The sequence below is a fragment of the Telmatherina bonti genome (assembly GCF_933228915.1).
Source record: "Telmatherina bonti genome assembly, chromosome: 19".
NCBI lineage: Eukaryota > Metazoa > Chordata > Actinopteri > Atheriniformes > Telmatherinidae > Telmatherina > Telmatherina bonti.
This window is the reverse complement of record NC_136617.1, coordinates 27,040,510-27,063,986: the sequence shown is the minus strand read 5'-3', so window position 1 is coordinate 27,063,986 and position 23,477 is coordinate 27,040,510. Positions and strand designations below refer to the sequence as shown.

Here is a 23,477-nt window from a genome sequence, read left to right as displayed (position 1 = left end):
GTGATTGTGTGGAAAGCCAGAAAATTTATTTGATCATGTTAACTTTCAAACGGACACCATTGTGCTGCTTGTAATTTGGTTTAGGTCAACCAGAACTTCCAATAAATGAGGAGTCAGAATTCCTTTAAGTAATAAGCGAAGATCACCAGACTCCCCTGTGGATACAGAGGGGGCTTATCTCTGAAATTATTAATAATCACTTGACATCCTAAAGAAACAGCCTTCCCACACGGATCGAGCTCTCAGCAGTGTGGGCTGTATCTAAATCGGTCTCCCGGCCATTGGGAAACGGCAGCGTACAGCAGAGTGACCCGTCAGATGGGGAGGGAGAAATAAATAACCGGACTGTCGCTTGGCAGAGTACACTTCCCTCCTCTTGCTCTGCTTTCATTGGAAGAGAAAAGTCTGGGTCCACACTGGGCCCCCTGATCAATGATTTAGACAGGAAGATGAGAAAACTTAACTTGCATGCATTAAACACTATTCAATACCACATGTAATGCATAACAAAGGTCTTCACACACAGCTGTATCCAATCCCATTGAGTTTCTGATCCTTTTAACTGGTTTGTAGAAACAAAAGCCATAAAGTTCTATTATTGAAAAGGAAAGACAGAAATTCCCTGATGGGTGTACTAAAGGGAAACAGTGGCTGGATGTGCGGTTCAGCAGACTTATAAATTTGCTTTAATCCACAATATGACAACCCATGATCCTAGCTACACATCACGTTTACATAGGTGAGGTATGATTAGCTATGGCATTTTCCACTTTAATAAAAAATAAAATAAACAGTCATTGTATGACATCATACAAATAAAAAGTTAAAGTTTTTATATTTGGTTTTAGTTTTTATATTTACATTCCACACGTTATGTCCCTAATGTCACATTAAAAGATGTTCCACACAATGGGTAGACATTTTGTGACTGCCAAAAAACCCATCTCTGGTCATCTTGGGTTGCCAGACTCTGGTAACGGCTGTCACTGAACCTCTCTCACTATTATACCATGTAAGACAACAGTTTTCAGCTATAAAGAATCTCATGCTGCCTGTAAAAAAAGACCCTGGGGTGTGTACCAAGCTTTAATCTACTAACAGGTCTGAGGACAACCCACAACTGAAAAAATAAAATATATCCAAGTCACATTCATGTGAAGCAGTGATCGAATTCTGTAAAAAGCTTTGGTACGAAGAGACGACGCTTCCTCTTTATCTCTTCACCACAGGAAATACTGAGCCATCCTTTATTTAAAGAAAAGGAGATATTTCTGCCCACAATTTCTGACAGCAGCAACATTCAAAGTGACAGTCTGGGTGAATATAAAGGTAGCAGGGTGAGTTTATACCACCTGTGATACCAATTTTTAAACTACCAACCTGTGTTATAAAATATGGTTTACTTTATAACACAGGTATCATACATAAATTAAAACTATGCAATATGAAAGTATTAGGTATAAAATGCCCTTTCAGAAGAATATTATATACTATCTGTAATTTTTTTTCTGCTGCAGAAGCACATGACTCCTCAGATTCTTGGAACAACGGTTTTCTTTTCCTAAAGCCTTGCCAAATTCCTCCTTTACCTCAATGTTTTCCAACGAGGTCAGGAAAAACTGCTTAGAAAGACTATAGGAGGTAATTTTTTTTGACTATTCAACCGTACCACAGTGTTAGAGAGGCTAAAAAAAGGCTTTTGTGGCTCTATAGTGAGCTGTATCAAGTGTGATGAATTGCCTCCAGTGATGTCATCCAGGAGCTGAGGATTGGAAATGAAAAACCTGGGGGTGTGGAGACAAATACAACTGAGCTTAGCAGATCTCTGCAGCCTCCTCCTCCTCATCTCTGCTGAAGCAACTCATGTACAATAACACAAATCACCATCTGAAGTGTTGGTGGTTGAGTTGCATTGTGGGTAAAGTGGATTCCAGGATTTAATGAGAGGATAAAATGATTCATCATAAGACATTATGTCCTTTAGCAGAAGAAAAGCTGTAAAAAGTTGCTCTTAAAATCCCCCTTTTTCAACCCCAAAGCAGAAACAACCATCAGGACTGAAAATGAAACAACTTAACAGACATACAAAAAGAAAACTCTTTACCTGTTATCCTGGACTTTCTGCTGATTGTATCTGAAGTGGAAGTCTCTGAGCTCTTCTATCAGCCCTGCAGACAACATCTCATCTACACGACCATCTAACCGCTTGTCTAGAGCTGCAAAACCCAGGAAGAGGTTTGGGAATGTGTTGCATGTAAACTCCTACAACTAATAACACAATTTATGCGTTTCTCTCAAATGGAAACTTCTTCAAAGAACAGACTCATCTTTACCCTCCATGTTTGAATGGAGCCAGAAGATGCAGGGGTCTGGGTATCTTAACGGACCCCCCAGACTACCACCTCCCTCCTGTGCCCTCTGCTCCTCCAGCCAGTGACTATGAGGGACGCCGGTCTCATTGTGGATTTGAAGACTTCTGTAGAGGATGCAAACAAGTACGATGTCTGGGTCAACCATACTGGATTTTTTCAGATGTTCACACAAACCTAGTTGACTCACTCATGCTGTAAAACTTTATTCTCATCTCTGTGGACCAGTAATCAGTGGGAAAACTGAGACTAGATGAATTAATCACCCACTCATCCGCTAAATCCAATGCAAATGAATATCCTCAACTCCCTTTACGAGACATATTTAGAGCGTATTTTAAGCTGTAAAAATGTAGATAAACACTGAATCCTAAGGAAAAAGGAAGAAACAAAGGACATAGTATAAAATGTGACAAAGAAAAAAAATACTCTATAAAATCGCATTAAACTGAGCTTAAACCTCAGAATTGGACATTTAAATGCAAACCACATTCTTTAGTCATGACATGCTGGAGACCGGGGTTACGGGCAAAGATGACTCCTGTCATCCTCTGTCATCTTAAAGAGCAGGGTAACCTAACCTGCTCGAACAAAACACCAGAGAGCGTGCTCATCAAGCAGTGTGTGTTTCTGTGTAAAGCTGACTTTCCTCACCTGGATTCTGCAACCATCAGCCTGAAAAATCCCAACTTGAATCTGAGATGAAAACACATGCAAACTATCCAGTGTTTCAACTTAAAAGGGAAAATATGAAGACATAAAAGCACCTAAACTTCAGGCTGTTTGGAAAGATGTAATCAATCTAAAAAAAAAAAAAAATGTTTGCATTTTGTCAATACACGAAACAGAAGCAGGTGGGAGCTGTAACTATCTCATCTGCAATGACTGCGGAAGGAAAAGCGGATCCTTGAATACACAGATCGAGTCACGACACAAAGCTTTTTTCATACATTGCTCTCCATCAACCGGGCTGCTGTCAGCAATTGTTGACGCTCAGATCTGGCCTTGTACAAGTGACACAGGTCTGTTGCGTAGCTCACAAAGCTTAAAGAAAAAATATGCTAACTTGTGTATGTTGTATTTTTTTTTTTTTTTTTTTAAATTATGATCATCCTTTAGGCAGCTGAAGTATGTCAGAAAAACTAAGCGGCGTTGTGCATGAATATGCACATTTATTGAACACGTTTTTTCTGTTAATGCTGAACTGAAACGCAATGCATTTTTAAATAAAGACATTTAACATTAACTTGTTTGGATACTGTGAGGTCCTGTAACAGTCTGCCTACATTTTCCCCAGTAGTACACTGGCTTCACACTACATTACCCACAGTGCATTGCAAAGTAGCATTACAAACATACAAAGCTCTTTAGACACATCAGTGCAGTCCTGCTCTGAAATGGCAAATGAAGCTTAAAGGAGCGAAGATGCAGATGCAGCATGCGCATCATACGCGTTGTGTGTTCACGCTTACTTACAAGAATATTACATACTGTCTGTAGAAGATTCTGACAATAAAAAAAAATGTACAAGTTATCTGCCTGCACTTAAAAAGCAGATCACGCTGCCTGCTTTACTGGGAAGTAGGACTTATGGTTACAGGTTTCTCAAGTTTAGTCTTTCATTCTTACTTGTAACCTAAAACAACTGAAATGAAGTGAACTTAAAACCAGTTCATCAAGCATGAACTTGCACAATGCTGCAACCAAGTAGAAAATATATATTCATATCGTCAGTCACTTTCTTAACCATTTAGTCTAATTAAGGGTCACGGTTAAGCTGGGGCCTATCCCAGCAATCACTGGGCTTGAGGCAGGGTGCACCCTGGACAGGTCACCATCACAGGGCAACACAGGGGACTTTTGGAAAGAGCTGGTTCCAGAGCTGGTTTGGGGCCAGACTTAGCCAGACTTAGCACCGGTTCTTTGGCTTTTGACTGCTTAAGCATCGGCTCCTGGTTCTCAAAACCGGTTCTATCCTGACACCAACTCTTTGCTGGGCCAGAATTTGGAACCTCTTCACATTGTGTGCATCAGCAGCTGGCTGCGGAGTTACCTGGCCAAAATATGAGCGTTGAAAGTTTTGGTCTTATTTTATTTTCTTTGGTTTAGAAAGTTTTTATTAACAATGACAAATCTAAAATGGGCAAATCTAAAGCATATGACTAATGGTTCAAAAGGAGTGGGTAGAAGCATGAATTTATATATAATCCTACTAAATACTAATAACAGAACAACTTGGTTTAAGCAATATGTCTTCATTCTGTCATAATCTATTAGATTAAAATAATCAGTTATAGTGATGGAGTAATGCAGTAATAATAACAATAATAATAATAATAATAATGACTGCAAATTGGTTTAACAAATTTTACAAAGGATTTCTGGAGACCAGAAAACTGAGCTGGGATGCAGCAGCAACAGACAACCCAAAAAAACCCCAAACATTTCCAGATCCTGATTTCTGGTCTTGGTGACCCGCCTGCAATGACGCAGCACTGACCAGACTCTTTCGCTTGAAACCAAAACCGGTTCCTTGCTAGCACCGAAGCTGAACCACCTATGCACTGGCTGGCTCTAGCACAAGCACCGGTTCTTCTTTGGTTGAAGAGCCCAAACAGAGACACAGACAACCAGTCACACGCACAGGGACAGTTTAGAGTAACCAGTTAACATGCATATCTTTTGACAGTGGGAGGAAGCTGGAATATCCGGGAGAACCAACACATTCACAGGAGAACATGCAAACTCCACTGCACTGTTGAACCTCCCCACCGGCCAAGGATCAAACCAGCAACCTTCTTGCTGTGAGGCCACAGTGCTAACCACTACACCATTGTGCAGCCAGACTTCTATATATTTATATCTCGAAATTAAACCCTAGCCCCACCAAAGATCAAACTTAGAATTAAAGCTATACAGTCAAACATGTATCTCCCAGATTGATACAGTAACTTCACGTGTATCTACTTTCCATTTTCTGATCTGGAGAGCAGTTTGTCTTTGCGATTTTAAGACTCATATAACAAATAATCAACATTGCAGTGAATTTTATTTCTAGTGAAACCCAAGAGTCCATCGGCTCCCATACACGAGTGGTGACAAGAAGAAAATGTTATCTGGGAGATGTTCCCTGACGGACTGATTTACATCTCATTTAGTTTGCAGTGTCTGAGATCAAACAACTTGTTATGCATGCCAAGAAAGTCCTGTTAGCGTCCTGCTGAGAAGCTTGTAGTGGCAACTAGAAATGGATGTACGAACATGTGAAATGCTATATGGTCGCTCTTTTCAGCTTCTTTTGTGAATATGTCCATCAAAATGATTGTGCAAGTCTATATGGACAACACAAGCTCTTTAAACATCTGAGCAACCATGTAACTGGTTTCCTCGTTGGTTGCAATATCACAAAAGCACATATTACAATGCAATTTCCTTGCATCCATTACTACAGTGAAACTGAAGTGAACATGATTGAGCTGAAGTCAGTGCACAAGAATAATGCTTGAACAAAGTAGAGCAATCACACTGTTAAAGCTTAAGATATTGAAGAAATTACTCAAAAAAATAAATGCTGTTAAATCAAAGGACCAACTGGAGAAACGGTGGAAGTCCATCGCAGAAATATGATACAAATAATGAGTCAAGTTAGCAAATCTTAAATAAAAATGCACTATTAACATACATTAACAACAACAACAACAACAATAATGCCATCCACACTGATAAAAGGGAAAGAAAGTTAGGATGATTTATTTATAACATCTTTTGAACAGCTTGTCAAAGAATCCAGACTTAGAATCAGCTCTGAAGTCTGACATAACATATACTCTGTATTACAGCATGTTTTATATTTTAATAAACCACATTTTGTACACCTTCACTTGTCTGTGTCCAAGTTAAACTGATATATCAAATTACCTACAGTATATCTGTTTTTTGTAAATCTTACACGTCAGTGCTATCACAAGTTTGCTAATGCTAGCTATACAAGTTTGCTAGCAGAAGACATTACAAGTTTGCTAATGCTAGCTATACAAGTTTGCTAATGCTAGCCATCAGCTAACAACAAGAGCAATAGTTTTGTTGAATCACAACACATTTTAAAGACTGAAATTTTCAGTATTGTGGCCGATTTCTATCACTATTAGTCCGCCTAGTTAGCAAAAAGAAAACATTAGAAAGTTAACACATAGATAACAGAAAATGTGTCATATAGCAAGTCAAGCTAACTGTACAGTCTCGCCACAAAAAGTCAGGAATTATCACCGTACATTCACTGTAAATAAAAATCATACAAGACGAAGACATTACCAGCTGTATCACCTGGCTATCTTGCGCTTGTCATTCGGGTGCAACATGGCGGCCATTTTGGGATCCACCTTTACTAGTCGTTCATGCAACTCAGCTGCTCCCAGTTTCTCCAGCTCTAGTTTCCTGTGTGAAGCATGGCCGTCTCCTCCGTCCCCTGAGTCCTCACTCTCCTGCTGAAAAACATGTTTTAATTTTTAATGTATTTTTTCTCCTTCTTAAGCTGCCTTTAAATACTGCCGTTTCCACTTCTGTTACAAATCAATACATTTACGGAAAAGCTGCTTTAAGTCGAGAAGATTATACCATGCAAGCTGAACTAAAGACATGTATGTTAATGAAAATGCCTTAGGAGTTTCATTTACATACGTGATTATGCAGCATTAAGTCACAGCCTTTTTAATTGACTTCTTAAAAGCCTGAAGACTACAGTTAAGCCATAAGGACATTACAGTGTCTTTAAGCTAAAAAAGCAGTCAGCATTAAAGTCTAATCTTGCTTTCGCATAAAGGATAAATGAAAAAAAAAACAAAAAAACTAAAATTACGACATCAATAACCTGGGAACTGTATATACAGTTTATTTGAGTAATGCTTCTGTGATACTTACCCCTGTATCCAGCAGAACTTTCCACAAAAGAGATTCAATGTAGTAGTTTGTTCCTCCGACAACGATTGGCAATTTGTTTCTGCTGTGCATGTCATCTATTTGAGTGTGTTAAGGAAGAAGCTGGGCACAAATGCTTGACAAATAAAACCATTTTGCAGTGTGCTATTGAGCTCATATAATGCTATTCAAGCATTAATAACATTAAAGGAAATCCAGTGGGATCTGATTTAATTAGACACAGTGGGATACCTGCTGCAAACAACTCTATAGGTTATTAATTATAACCACACAATAAGCAACCAAAACTAAGTCAAACTCAGCAGTTTGACAAGAGATTTATGCTAAGGAGGGAAGACATCAGCATAGACCTTAAGAGGAGCAACAACTGCTGCCCATCACCCATAGAAGGGCTATAAGACGATTTGCAAACTATACGAGGACAGTCGCAAGACTTGGTCCAACGGTGTACCCAGTTCAGTTGGGAGAGAGGCAACAATACTCCGAATCGATATTGTATTGATGCTGCACTTCCAAAATTCACTGGACCACCAGAGGCAAGAAAATACAAGCTGCATAATATCGTAGTGGCCTGTGTTGATTATATTTCTATCAGAACTTTGACCAAATTCTTCCATGTCCATGCTACTCTCCTCTCCTGTCGATTATCCCAAACACGTGTATGTTTTGGTTGTGTATACCTGTGGTACCATCAACTAACCCACAATGCATTTTGTTTTGTAGTCCGCTTCCTCTATTTGGTCCACTTAAAACAGACCGAAATCTGCATTTGTAGGTGGACCGAGTCTGCTTCTTTGATCCAAGTCAGAATATCTGCATGCACATTATCTTCAAATGAAGCGGACTTTCCGAGCAAACATACAAGGATTTTGGTCAGAAAGGCTGATGTGAATGTGCCCTAACCCTGACGTCAGAACATCACGATGAAGCTGATTTGCATGAACTTTTAGTTCAGATTGAAGATCCTACGAATGTTTTAAATGCTCCACAGGTTTACATGCATAGTAAAAACATTGCTAACGCTGGGCTAGTCTCGCTCAACAATCTGCAGCATATGAGTAGAATGCAAGCTGTAGATTCTGTCTTCCTTCACCTTCTGCGTGAGTTGTGTGGTCATGCAAGATTAAAGCATTTTGGCAAGCGGACCCAGAATTTCTAAAATTATCCTTGAAAGATAGAGATTGAATGGCCAGATTTTTTTTTTTATTTCCCTTAAGGTTTTCACTTTGTCTGCTGAAAGCTTACCGCGCCCACTGGAAAGCTTTGGTGAGTTTTCTTTCTTAGCTATGCAATGTTTTACCCTGAAAACCTTGGCTGTGACACACATTACAAGTTGCTGTCATGCTTTATGTTTCCACACTTTAATATGTCCAACGAGTGATGTGCTAAAGAGGCGAAGGCAGCTCATTCTGCATCAGACTTGTCAGTGCTGGTGTTCAGTAACACTTCATCTAAATAACATGTAATTCATTATATGCTCAAATTCTAATGGAAATGTTTTATGAACTGATTCTATATCAACATCTTAAGTTTACCTAAAACCCGCATAATAATTATTCTGATACTGATATTGGATCGAACCAAACATTAATGAACTTGGCACCGCCCTCAAGTAGATGTATTACCTGAACGCCCCTGCCAAAGTAACGGATAAATTAGTATAGGCCCATTTATGCTCCTTTATGTATGTAAATGGGGAGAAGCGTTTCAAATGTTTTCATAAGTCATCGCTCTCATACTTCCACGCGTCTTTTATCCTGCCATCCAGTTCATCCAGTAGTGAGCAGTGTTGAGTTCTGAGTTCACTTCTGTGTTTTAACAGCGACTGGTGGAGGTTATTCATCGCTATAAAAACATTTACAACTGTACTTTTTATTTAGTGGTTTTGGTGTAGTTTTCTTCATGTTCTTTTTCTTCTTCTCTGATTTGCTCCTTGTTTGCGGTTGTGTGTCAGCTGTACAATTCAATACTGCCCCCGTGATTTCCTGAGGTATTGCTCAGTTTTCTGCATCAAAGTGAAGGCCAGCTAAACTCCCTGAAAGTGGATCAAATTACACATGTAAGCGACGCAGGAAACGGGCCAAACTGTCCACCCAGTCTGTGTATCCATCTTCTGCATCGAGCATGAATGGGCCTTATATAAGCAGTGCCATTTGACAACAGTTGAGACGTATGTACCTACTTAAATGTGTAAAAACAACTCAAAATAAGTCCTAAAACTGGCTTTTTTTCACAGCTATATGTGTTCTTTGTTAAAACCTGTAATTCTGTCATTTGAACAATTTCATTAAAAAATAAAACTTTAAAATGATTCACTACTTAAAAAAAAACAAAATAAAAACAATTCAAATTTCTCTCCAAACTTGAGATATTTTTTCTTCTCCCTGACCGTTGAGAAATTACACAGTAATTAACGCATTATTAAACTCAGATTTAGTTTGTTTCATATAAAATAAGGAATGAAAGTGGGGAGAAAGAAAACCTTCTTGGACACGTATACAGACACACCTTCTTTCTGTCTCTTTTCTCTGTCGCATCTTCTCTCATCTTGCGCCTCTTTCTTCTCCCCCACCTCCCTCCTTCAAGTCTCCCACCCTCCTCTACTGTGGGATAATCAAATAATCACTCAAACAAGATAAAGGCCCATCAGGCATCGTCACTCACCTTCTTTTACTCACTCTCTCACACACACACACACACACACACACACACACACACACACACACACACACACACACACACACACACACACACACACACACACACACACACACACACACACACACACACACACACACACACACACACACACACACACACACACACACACACACACACACACACACACACACAAAGTGGCTCTTTTGTGCTTACAGAGCAGAGAGAAAGATCACTGACAGGCAGCAAGTAAAAACCAAGGGAAGGAAATGTGGAAGGAGAAGTCACAGAGGAAGGGTGCTGAGTGAGGGGCCGATAGCCCCTGAAGCGTAACTAGTCGTTTGAGCGTGTTTGAGCCACTGAGCCGCTTCCGACTACCACACACACATAAAATCCTCCACATTGCTTCTTTCCCTCCAAATCTGTGTTCGTCTATTCCCACATCTCCCTCTTCCTAGCAGCAGGCTCACGCTGAGCTGAGCCTATTCTTGGAGCTACCGCATCCCGTCGCCGCACTGGTGCGCGTGCAATGCGTGCGCATGCCGTCCTGATCTATTAATACCCTGGCTAGTTATCGCCTCCTCTCTCCACATCTGTGTGATGGCCAGCATCTGCAGGAGGGTGTGACTGCCCGGAGTCTGTGTGACTATGTGTGTGTGTGAAGACGCGCCGCAGACACACTCTATAAATACCATCGCCACTGAGCTCCCGCCTCTCATTTCCACTACAACATCTGCAGCGAGATGCACTTGACAAAACCGGGACACAGCAGCTCTTCCCACACACACAAATACCTCAGGACCAATTAGTTAACGTCAAATCCACTCAATTTTCTCCTCGCAGTTACCGCTAAATAATCTGGTGGAAGGGAGTGTGACGGGCTGATGGCGGCGTGTGGAAAAGACTTGTTAAAGCAAACGTCCCTCCTTTTGCCTTCGCAGGTTTCCAGGAAAGGATATCAGTGCCAGAGCTTTGTTTCTGAAGTCCACCACAGTGTAGCTGCTCACCAGCGGGTCCACGAAGCTGATCATGTGATGTCTGCACTGGGCGCGCTCCTCAGCCGACACTTTATTGGTGATGATGTCCAGACCCTGGTACACCTGCAGGGGAAGCAAAGACAGAAGCGTCAGACATGAACAAACTGATGTATGTCACAGATGTGTGATTTAGTAGAGAATAAATTTAGTCATCATACCAACGGAATAACAATAAAAGTGTATTTTAACATGGGAACCTGCTAGGAATTCTACATCCAGGAAAAGCACAAAAACCAAGAACATTGTGAACATATAACATTAGATTTAAAACCATGCCAACAGGAAGGCTTGTGTGTATTTGTCAATACCAGTAAGTGGAAGCGGAGCCGTTTGGGTGGTAAGAAAGAGGACTGCTGACCATATTCCAAGTCAAATAGCTCACACAAATTCTGCAAAATTATGACACCCATCTTCCCTCCATTTTCCGTTGCTCAGTGTGGAGGCTCCCTGAAGGAATGTGACAGCTGGGTGTCACGCTGCAGGTCCATCAGTCTCTCTGAACACTGGCTGCTCTCTTTCTAGAGACTCTTCAAACACCAAAGTTATGCTTTTCAGCGATCCATGTCTCTGATTATTATGTAAATCCAACACTGAGGAGGTTCTTTAAGGAGACGATGTGCACCAATCACTTCTGTCTGCAGTTTATTATATTATAAAGACACAAACCCCCCCATTTGTTATGAGTCTGGTTAGCTCCCTTTGGGCCAAGTTTCATACAGATATTATTGCATAGCCAGTAGCCACTCCCCTTTTTTTATTCCGCATTACAGTGGGACATATTAGATTAGTTCATATAATCAGTAGTGGAAAGCAAGAAGAGAGTGAGTTCTCCTTGTTGAACAAGTGTAGTCGCTTTCAAGAAGTTTCTAAATATAACATGAGGACTGAACGTTGAAAGGTGATGACAACTGCATCAACATGTGAAATGACTGGATGTAAAAGTGTCTTGCTATGTAAAGCTCTCTGCAGTGAGGCCTGCTGAACAAAAGGGAAAACGGAGAGGATGCATGCTCCCTGGCTGCTTTGGAGCCAGCAAACCATCAGGCATAGCTGCCTTGGAGCATAAAAAGGTAATAAAGATGAAATGGAACTTGATAATAACAATAAAATTTTAATGTCAAAGTTATGCAGAACCCTAAATTTACTGGAAATGTGCCAAAAAGCATTCAGTGGTGCAATTCCACAATTTAATTCTGTGTAAATAAGATTTTCCAGAAGAGTCAAAGTGAAGCTTTTGGGTTGGAGTAAAACCTAACAATGCCACATGCCAACTCACCGTGACATCTAATGCAAATTATTTGGATACGGTGAGTATCATGTTGACTCCCCGGATGTTAATGCAGTTTGCAAAAACCAAAACAACAAAGACACCAAGATGTACTCTGCCCTCTTTTATGACACCTTGCTAGAACTGGGTCAGCATAGATTGGGAACAGGTGTTGGAAACATCCCTCAGAGATTTTGCTCCATATCATGAAGGATCACTGGATATGTACTAAGTCATGGATATGCACATCCAGGATGAGAATTTCCCATTTCACCATCTGCCAAAAGGTCATGAATTGGATTGAGATCTGGGGACGGTGGAGGCCATTGGGGTGCAGTAAACTCATACAAAAAAATGATGAAAGAATGAGTCCCACCGTTTCTTAATACCAACACTTGCAAGAGTATATGATATAAACCAGTTGATATTTCCAGCTGTTGCTTCTGAATATGACATGTTAACTTTGAGTATTTCCGACTCTCTGTCAAACATGCACTCCTTCATATCCCGGCTGACTAAACCACAGAAGAAACAGAAGATAAAAAAAAAAAAACCAAATTATCTAATTTTCACACTGGATCCTTTGTCTTGTTATTTTTGACTTCTTTCATGGTGAGGGGGAAAATAAAAAAAAAGATCATCTCACAAGTTCAAGTCAGAACTGACTTTATTCATCGTCTCATTCATGCAGTAAAAATAACACTTAAGCATTTTGGCGGTGTGACTGACTGCTGTGATTAAATACTGTATTTTTCTGACTAAACTGCTGAACAACAGGGTGCTTCACTGTACTTGTTCCATTAACAATATTGTTTTCCTTTTAACTTAAATCCAGTCCAAAAGAACAGGCGTAAGTTCTAATTCAAGATGGTTTCACTAAGTTTTCCTGGCAGTCTCAGGGTGATTCATTGTGACAACCTCAAACACATACTTTGAATGCTTGATGGTAGACTATACACAGATGCTGGGAGGCACACAAGCAATGCATGTGTATTTTTATAACAGGGTCTGGTAACAATGGGACTAGCATTAACGTAACTCAAAAATAGTTCAACTTTTCTACATTCCTTGTCAAGAATGACCACACATGAATGACCAAACATAAGCAGAAAGACGTACGATTTGCAACAGTCAGGAGACAAACCAAACCGTAATGCTCAAACACACAACAGTGACTGTGTAGAGCTCAATAGGCTGTCGAGTCCTTTTAATTTGACTTGGGTGTGTTTTAGGGTTGTGACTATATGCTTTAGTCCTGATTAGATTTCATTCCAATTTTTTGGGTGCCGATTCGATTTAAATTGCAATTCTTCGATATTGCTGATTTTTTTTATACTAAAAACAAAAAAAAACTTTTTTTGCAAGTCATTTTTCTTGATTTCAATTAGGAAAAACCAACATAACAGCCAGACCATCACTCTGCTGCTATAATGCCCAAGAAGACAAGTAAAGATATCAATAAAAACAATTGAAATGACAAAAAATTTATAATGGATTATTTTTTGTCAATTTGAAAAAATTTTTTTTTTTAACAAAATCAAAAATGTTTTAAATTTTGAAACAAAAAATCCCGATAATCGATTTTTTTTTTATTTGATTGTCCTAGTCCTAGTGAGTTCAAGCCGAGATCCACTCAAGCCTGCAGGGAAAACAGCCCTTGATAACTTACTCTGGACACCCCTGGTCCAAACTAAGAAGCAGTACATCTGATGCGTTTCATGACATGTTAGTTTTGGCTACTAAGTGCCACTGTCAGTTTTTCTCCACCATTTCTCCACCATTCACAGTATTGAAAAAAAAAGAAAAAGAAAACACACACACACACACACACACACATACATACACATAGCAACAAAGAGTCTCTACACAAAAATCAGGATAGTTTATCACGCATTTCTACCAGAGAACACCAAGATCAGTAGTATTCAGCAGTGACTGGCCTTTAGGTACAAGCCTTGAGAATATTACGATCATTAGATCTTAAAAGACAGAAGTTCCTTGAAATCCTGAGGTTTTTTCACAACTGATTCTCAGACAGAGTGGATGTGGATGTGGATGGCTTCATAAGGTGGTGAGCTACAAAACATCCTGTCTTAGAAAGGCTGAGAACTTGATGGCTGTTCCTTTTTTCTTTTTTACCCAATCCTGACACCCTCACCAAAAGCTGCACACTTATTGTATTATTTCTTTCTTCCACCAAACTGTTTTCAGTGACTTGCTAGCATAGACTGTGAGATTTGTTTATGTTTTCAACAGAATGGAGTGAAGACACTGAAAATAATTTCTTTTGAAATTATTTTCAAAATTAATTAACACATTCAAGTTATTAATCGCACTTTAGAAACCTTCCAAACTTTTCTGGAGACTATGTTTGCATTTAGAAGAAGATACACCATATTTGCAATAAGAAGACAATGTTAGGAAACATTTTGTGGTTGAAGACATGCCCACATCCTCAAGAACATCTCCCAACTTTGCCACAAGTCATCTTCCTGTAGTGTTATATTTCATGTCAGTCATACAATAGACTTTGACCTAACAAACGTGCGCTGAATAAATAAATAAAGATGAGAAACTTACGGATCATTTTCTTGGTGATGGTGTGGTAAGGGAACGGGGGCGTTGCGTGTGACTAACCAAATGTTCTTCGGCTCTGTGGCACACCAGAAGTGGCGAGCGGAGCAGAACAACTCAGGCTGATAAAATATTCACAGCTTCTCTGCACGACACCACTGTCGGCAAAAGGATGGATGGATGGATGGATGGATGGATGGATGGATGATAAAGACTGATGTTTATTTGGAAGAACAAAAGTTAGATAAAAGGACATGAACATACAGAAAAAGCGAAAGAAGAGCATTATGTACTTGTTAGAGAGAACAGGATGCTCCCTGACAAATCTGCACACATTATCTTCCACCCCTCCTCTGTCTTCACTGCTTCTCACACACACACACACATACACACAGAAAGAAGAAGGGATGATGAGTTGTAATGGTTAAAAGGGATCAATTGATACAGATGTGTAAAGCACAAAGAGATGTTAACAATGGCTCTCAGTGAGGGTCATGTGTGTCTAATTTCAAGCCCAGCAGCCCCCATGCTCACTTTGCTCCACAAACAGAAAAAAAGACAAAGGTGCTATTTAAAAACACACGACCATATTCAGTTCAATTACATTGTGTGATCAACATCATGTGACGGGCATATGATATGAACTTCTGCCTCACTTTGACATCCAGCTCACCCTCCTTTCTGCGCCAGAATAAATCTTCTCTTTTCCATTCATCAACTTCTTCACCGTCTCTGCCACTCTGTCCAATTGTCATTCCATTGGAGAAGAAAACAGATACTCATCACATAACCACATGCCATCATGAACAAACACATTGTCCTCTGTAAGGAAACATTTAAATTATTACAAAAACACCCGATAGTAAAAGCAGGCAGAGTGAAGATGCAGTTTAAAGGAGAGAAATGAAAAGGACTACTTGAGTGGGGGGAAAAAAGCAACTGCTTCAAGGGGGAAGCTGCAAATGAGACAGAAAATGAGAAAGAAATTAAGACTTCCAGCGAGGCGGTGGAAATGAGCTACAAATTACAGCGATGTTTGAGCTCAGAGTCATAATGGAATCAAAGATGAAAATCAACATAGCTAATGGTGCTTACACTTCTTCCAGAGGAAACTGGAAGAATACGTCTTCATAAATTCAGGAGGCTGAAAGATGAACGCGAGTGTTTTTAAGTCAATATTTGAAATGATGCTAAATAAAATTTCCCAGAGCTTTGCTGCATAGGTGATACAGAAAGCTGGTACAGACACAAACTGCTGGCAGGAAAAGACTGATCAATGCTGAGGTTGTCCGCTCGCAGCGAACTCTGCTCATATTTCACACCATCTGAGGATTAAACAAGAAAATCCACTCAGTTTTCTCATAACATGCAGCATTCTCGTGGAAATGCCAGGATGCATGACATTTCTGCCAGGTGGACAGATACTTTAAAGCTACTTCTGGGCAGCAATTCATCATTTTCTGTCTCACAGATGTGTAAAGGATTTGTCCAGAGAGGTCCCAAAGGAAATATTTCAGAGAATGAGCTTGCCAACTTCGGCTTTTAATTCCTAATGTCCTCATTCACGTTGATATACTTCAATTAAAAAACCCCCAGATAATGTGGGTTCGGCTGCCCTCTCCATTCGGCTGCTCTTAAATGGCTGTGAATGGATGTGACCATGTGGCCGGTGTGTGAGTATAAGGAGAATGTGTGTGTGCAAGAGACAATGAGCGCAGTGTTTGAGCTCTGCAGAGCCTGCAGTGGGACGGCCTGGCCAACCTTACGCCCTGCACAAGACAGCTGTTCCTCTGCCACATAAATAAGGAGGAGGGAGCATGGAAAAGGGAGAAAAGAGGGCAGGAGAGGCAGAGAGGAGCGAGGAGAAATGAAAGTGATGCAGAGAACAAGCATTCATTCAGACATAAAAACAAGATCAACTGGAGGCGAAAAAGGAGAAAAGGAAATTGATCTTTTAGAACAGCGACACTCCAACACACCATATCAAAATGTTACATAGCAAGAAAGGAGTAAACAGTAATAATGTTTCTGTGGAAAGTGAAATAAGAACTGATCTGATTGGCTCAGATGATTGGTTATGTGCAGCTAGGGTGCAAATGATAGATAAAGAAGATGTCGATGTGAGCCCACCTTCTGCATTAGTTCCGCAATAAATACATTACAATACAGCTGTGGTAGTAGTTTACTCTGAAACTGCCAACACTCACTCCAAGTTTACCTACACTTCAGCTCAAAAACAAGAAAAAGACAACAGCCAAAAAACATTATATCTAAATATAAATTAAGTTCTATCAAATGTTCACATTTACTTCCTGGGAAAGGGACAAATGAAGTCATCTTCACAGATATTGTAAAATGTTTTTCATTTTTAAATAAAACTGCTGGTTTAAGGTACCTTTCTTCACAAAATTTCCATCTCTATTAAGTTAATATCAACCTCTTGCTCCATTGACGTAGTGGGCAGACAGCGTGATCCAGATAGCTGCATTTAAAACTCGAAAAGCACTCTGAGAGCACAAACCTCCGCCAAGCACAATGGTAAAGAATCCTTTAAAAAATTCCTGGATCCAAACGGTGATCCGGATCACCACCAAAATTTAATCAGTTCTTTGTTTTCGGATTTCCAACAACTCTTGAAAAATTCATAAAAATCCGTCCTTAACTTTTTGAATTATCTTGAACACAAACAAACAGACAAACAAATAAACGCCGGTAAAAACATAACCTTCTTGGCGGAGGTAATCACGTACTTAGTGTCTGCAGCCAGCAACTCTTTCTATGTGAATTCTCAGGCGTATCACCTCACCTGTTCTCACCTTCCGGCTCATCTAGCTGACACATTATAAATGCAACCATCTTTACTTCTGCACACATAAAGCCCGAACTGTCCTTATGTCCGAAGCACATCACCAGGAAAGGTTTCTGCAGAAATTGACCATCATGTGTTTATTCAGCGTAATCACTCCACTGTACCGAGACGGAAACGGATGATAAAAAAACCATTGGTTAACTTCCTTTTTAGTGCGGTGATTACGAAGCTTCTGCTTCAGTAGAATACACACCATGGGAAAAAATGACAAGAAAATAAAATAGTTAGAAAGTCAGAATAAAGTGGAGATTAAACAAATAAGAGCCACTGCTGAACTAATGTAAACAGTCTGCAAGTAAGTGGCAAATTACTCCCACAGTTCATTGATGACGTCAGTGCATATTTTCTTTACAGAGGACCTTTTTGCCACTTAACCCCAAGTTGAATCCTTTTATCTGTTGGTTTGATATTTTTTAGTGCTGTGATTTAAATTTCCTTGCATGAAATTTCAGTGTTGTGTTGTAGGTCTAGGTCTTGAATTGTTTTAGTACCTTCAAGTTTTGTTTTGTCCCATAGTTTTATGTAGGTGTGAATATGTGTCACAAATCTCAATAGAAAAGCTGAAAGGATGCTATCATAGTTGGGGGAAAGCTGAGGCTTCAGGTCTCTTCTGTTAAGGGTTCTCTACTTCTACATAGGGTGCATTCACATGTGGATCGTCCACTAGAGTCTGTCCATTTGGGTTCAAACACACCAAACCATTAGAATAATATATCCCAATTCTCACCAAAGGTAGCGCTGCACTAGAATTTAGCAAAAGATAACAAAACCCACATGAAGAAGAAAAAACTCCATTGGTTTCATCCAGTTGTAAGTTAAACATGGAGACAAAACTATCGCTGTTTAGGGTATTTTATTTTGTCTTATGCAAGTAGACCAAAGGGATCCTTAACGTGATTATTACCCACAACGCAATACTACGTCAAATCTACGAAGTGGCTTGTTTTTTGCGAGGATTGTATCTGCATTTGGTCCGCTTGAAACGGACCGAGACCTGCGTTTGTAGATGGGCCGAGTCCGCTTCTTCGATCTAAATCAGAATTTGAGTGGCATATTCACAGCTTCCCATATCAAGCGGACTTTCCAGGCAAACGGACTTGGATTCAAATCAAAAAGCCTGATGCGAATGTACCCATAGATAAACTCTGTCATTCCACACTCAGACCACTTGCCTTAAGCTTTTACATACTGTGTGAAAAGTGAAACTCAGGATTCAGTTTTGTACTTTCTCACCACCTCAATCAATTAACGCTATCTGTTCAACGGCGAATCAGCAGAAATGCGGAAGTCACAACTTTCCACTTCACGCTCTTCCACGTTAACCACTTTAAATGTAGGCGAAAAGAAGAAGAAACTAAAAGGACCGTGGTTTAACATTTTACTGCTAAACTTAGCAGAACCAAGTTAGCACAAGTCTGTGTAATAATTTAATAATTTTATATAGGACATTATATATTTACCTACTCCTATTTTACACAAATCCATTCAATAACATGGATAAAAACTAAAAGGCAAAAACCTCGACAGACTACCTAGTTTGCTAAGCAGTTGCTAACCGTAACTCTAGCCAGGCGTTTAGCTTTGTAGCACAGTTGATCCTGTGGTTTTGATCAAAAGAAATATTTGTATGATGCCATCCAGTCTCAAACTGGCTGACGATTGCGTCACATATGTCAACACCCCCCACTCACAAAGCCAAACTAGACAGATAGGGAAGAAAAGCTAGCGGGGCAAGGTGCTGTCCTCCAACAGGACTGCATACCAGACAGCACAGTCAAGTCATCTTAGCAACAATTTTAATAAATTTAATTCACAAATATTTGATTCACTTAGCGTGCAAATCTACTTTTTGCCATTAAGACAAGGTGAAGGTCTGTTTATTGTTATGAGCTTGTGACAGAGCACCTTATAATCTCATAATCTTGAATCTGTAATTAAAATTAGTACAAGCTTAAATTAGATGTAGGTGTATGAACACAAGCGTGATTCGCAAAGACAGAATGAGCACCTGTATCAGATCGGTACTCCATCAAATGTTCGAGTCAATGCGTTCTTGTTTATTCAGCAATACATGATTTAAATTGACCCCTACGCATGAGACAAATTGGATTTCACTGAGCCAATATCGAGCCATGATCGATGTTTAAATGTCTTGGCTTTTTTTTTTTTTTTTTTTAATACATCTATTTTTGGAAAAAAATGACAAGAAAAGATCATTTCTTTTTTTAATTTCTTGTCATAAATGTGGGAATACTAGAAGCCAAGTGAACACAGGCTTCAATGGTGCGATTCATCCTCATTCTGACCAGACTGTGTTTTAAACCTTCCATCTGAATCTTTTCTTCTAATACACTTACAAATGAATACCTATCTGCCTTGATTCCCTTTATACCCCTTCTACTCCTTCCCTCAAGGCATCATCCTTCAGCAATTTATCTCTCCATCTTTCTCTGTGCTGGCTCTCTGTGGGGAATGGCCCAGTAATGCCAGACTAATAAATCATTCATGCTGTAGCCCCATCAACCCCCCTTCTCCTCCTCCTCCTCCATCCTGCTGTCCTCTACTCCCTTGCTGCTTTACTGTAGCGTGGTGACCGCATCACCACACCCGCAGATTATAATTCACACACACGCACATGCACACACACAATGAAAATAAGATTTCATCTACCCCTTTTTTTTCTCTTTTGGCTCACTCCTACATCAGCTTAAGGATTTATAAAGATGCATCGTATATTGGATGTGGGAGGCCGCATTGCCCGAGCTACAATACAAACAAATACGTCAAAGCCCAGACAGGTCAGAGCCACACCAGACAGTTTGAGAGACAGTGGGAGGGGGAGAGAAAGAGAGATAAACATGTAGGATGAGAAAGGGAAGAGAGAGGAGGAGGAAGGGATAAGAGTGAGTGAACTGAGGCAATATAGCGCCTAGCTGTGTGGTTGTTCAGTGTAGGATGTGTTTAATACGCAGATAAGCAGTTGGTGTTTGTGTGTAACAAGTGGATGAACCCTCGTAGTGATCGAATCACGGAAACACGAGCATCAGGTTCCGCATTTATGAGCGAAAAGAAAAGTCGGCCCTTGGCGTTTTCACTAACCGAAGACCCTTTTCACACCACTTTAGTGGGGTTACAAGGGCTAAGATGACACTTGACAGCTTTCCTGCTGTTCAGGCCTCTTTTTTTCGCATTCACCTGAAAATGAATGAGCCTGACAAATCATCCTCCTATTCACAGCCTACGGCGTCCTGAAGAGAATGCACTCCCGCCTTCTTTCAAATGTGGATAAAGCAAAAAAAAAAAAAGAAGAGGCCACTGGCCACCAACACTTCAGCACACAACACAAACTAAAGGCATGGTGCATGCATGTGCATGACCTGTAAAATTGCCCCCCAGGGTTTCTGACTGTCCTTTAGCATGATACCACACCCCCCACCTTCTCATCAACCCCACCCATCTCCTCCCCTCTGCACAAACTCAAGCTGCCTTTTTACATCCTGCAGTGTAACAATCTAATTTGTGGCAACAAAGCGTTACTGGTTAATGCATTGAGGATGTGACTAAGTAAGCGTGAGAAAACGGCTCATGCCTACAAATCATGAGGTGAAAAAGCGCTGCCAAGAGGGCAGAAACTGACCAGTAATCCCAATATTTCCTTCAATGTTAACTCAACGTGAGGTTTTGTTTCGGTGCAACACTAATTCTGAACTTTTCAAGGCCACATTTGTTCTGCATACATCTCAGTGTAAATGACATGTCAAACCTTGTTGAGAAAAATTAAGTTACCCCTCTGTTGTGATCAGTAAGAGTGTCTGCTGCATTCAAGTGTTAAGAGGAAAATTAAATTATCTAAGACTTTGTTAAAAAGGCATTTATGCCTTTTAGAGGTTTTCAATATTGTTGCGTCTTACCATGGAATTTAAATATGACGCGCTTTTCATTTTGTATGTAATGAACCTTCATATTACAGTCTGAAATGCTAAAATACAAATCAACATTTTATTTTTTATTTATAAAAATATATAAAAAATGTAGTGTTGTACAAACATATATATAATACCCATAATCTGCTTTGAAATCCAAAATCACAATCTGGTGCAGTCCATTACCTTCAGAAGTCACATAATCAGCTCAATTAAGTCCTCTTGTCAATCTTGGTAAATGAAGACCTGTTTTTAAAAAGGAGTCAAGCGTCTGCTATACAAATTATGAAGGAGAACAAAGACAACCAAGAAGCTCTTGGGAAGGGAAGAAATGTAGATTAATGTTGGCTAACTGCTTAGTGAACTAAATATATAGATGTGGATGACTCCTTAAGCATTTGAAATGTTATCTGGTCTAATAAGAATACATAGCCAACTTCCACAGCAAAGCATGGTGGCGGCAGCATCATGCTGAAGGGATGTTTTTGGGAAACTGCTGTGACTGAAACTAATGATAGATCATGTTAAATTCAGGCTGGTTTTTTTTTTTTGGTTTTTTTGGGGTTTTTTTTATGAAAACCTGTTTTATTAAAAAGGGAATTATGTTTAAAAATGATCCTGGGCATAGTGCTAAAGTATCACTCCAGCAGGTTAAAGGGAATCACTAATTGAAATAACCTTGTCAAAGCTCAGACCTCAATCTGAATGAGAATCTGTGCTGCACTTTAAAGATTGCTAAACCTTAAACACAATCCTTTTCACAATCCAGTTTTGAAAAGCACAAAGACTTCTTTCCTGAAGAATGGGTGTCAATTTTAGAGGTTTCATAAGCTAAACTTGTAGACACAAGCTAATGACCTTGGAATGAGTTAATACTTATATACGCTCAACTTTTGATTATTTTTGTCTTCATTGATTCCCTCACTATTTAAATGTTTTTTGCTTTTTCTAGTAACAGTCATGTTCAGCATCCAAACTGCAAAATTTTGTTTTCATTTCAGGCTGCATAATAAGGCAACAAAAAGGGGGAAAAATGTCCTTCTTCTTTGAGTCACAATTTTACCAATTTACCGCTAAAAGATGGAGCTTGACACACTAAAATCCGTTAAGTTGCTAAACAAATCGTCACATCCTGTGTCACTGCTGTCAGAACAAAGCAGGAAAGAAAAGACCCTTCAGGCCTTTGTAGCCTGAAGCAAGACATGTCTTCTTCATGTGATAACCACATGTCAAGAAGAAAAAAGGACAACCTTCTCAATGTTCATCATTTTCCTCCTTTGTTTATGTCTAGAGTTCTTCTTTTTCATAATTTAAGAACGGTTATGACTGCTATAAAGTAGTCAATGGCTCGTTACATTATGTTTTTTTTTTTTAATTCAGAACTAAATAATTCAGAATAAGATTAGGGCTGGATTAAAAGGGCACAGGCCCCTGGGCCCAAAGGGTTCCAGGGGCCCCCTTCTGCACAAAAATATTGTGAAAATTGTGAATGATACACTGTGAAACAACATTTCTAACATCTCTCAGTCAGTGGTACCAATAGCAACACACTTAACACTGTGGTGTAACTATCTGGCTGTTATGTAGATTTTGTTTCATGTCCAAACTGCTGATGTTTGCCCTACGTGGGCCCCACATGGGCTCCAACTGGACGTGGGCCCCTGGGCCTGTGGCCATAATAGCCATTGGATAATCCAGCCTTACGTGGAAATAGTAATTCTGAATTGAGGTTTACATGGAACGATGTTACTTAAATTCTGCTTTAGAGGGACCGGTTGGGAAGGGTTCTAACGTCTTGATATCAAACAGAAATAAAGTTTGCTTCCTGCTTCTTGTCTTTTTGAT

The 23,477-nt window shown here is 39.8% G+C and overlaps 1 protein-coding gene across 1 annotated transcript in view; it reads right to left on the bottom strand.

Annotated features, from left to right (window-relative positions):
* The window catches only part of trit1 (tRNA isopentenyltransferase 1), a gene marked incomplete at its 5' end in the record, with an annotated part of 49,576 nt that overhangs the window by 19,078 nt on the left and 7,021 nt on the right, over positions 1-23,477 (bottom strand). Inside the window, 5 exons of the mRNA XM_079259159.1 lie at positions 2,105-2,216; positions 2,334-2,476; positions 6,693-6,850; positions 7,287-7,381; positions 10,918-11,062. Coding sequence (XP_079115285.1) covers positions 2,105-2,216; positions 2,334-2,476; positions 6,693-6,850; positions 7,287-7,381; positions 10,918-11,062 — 653 coding nt within the window. The remainder of the gene's footprint in view (positions 1-2,104; positions 2,217-2,333; positions 2,477-6,692; positions 6,851-7,286; positions 7,382-10,917; positions 11,063-23,477) is intronic.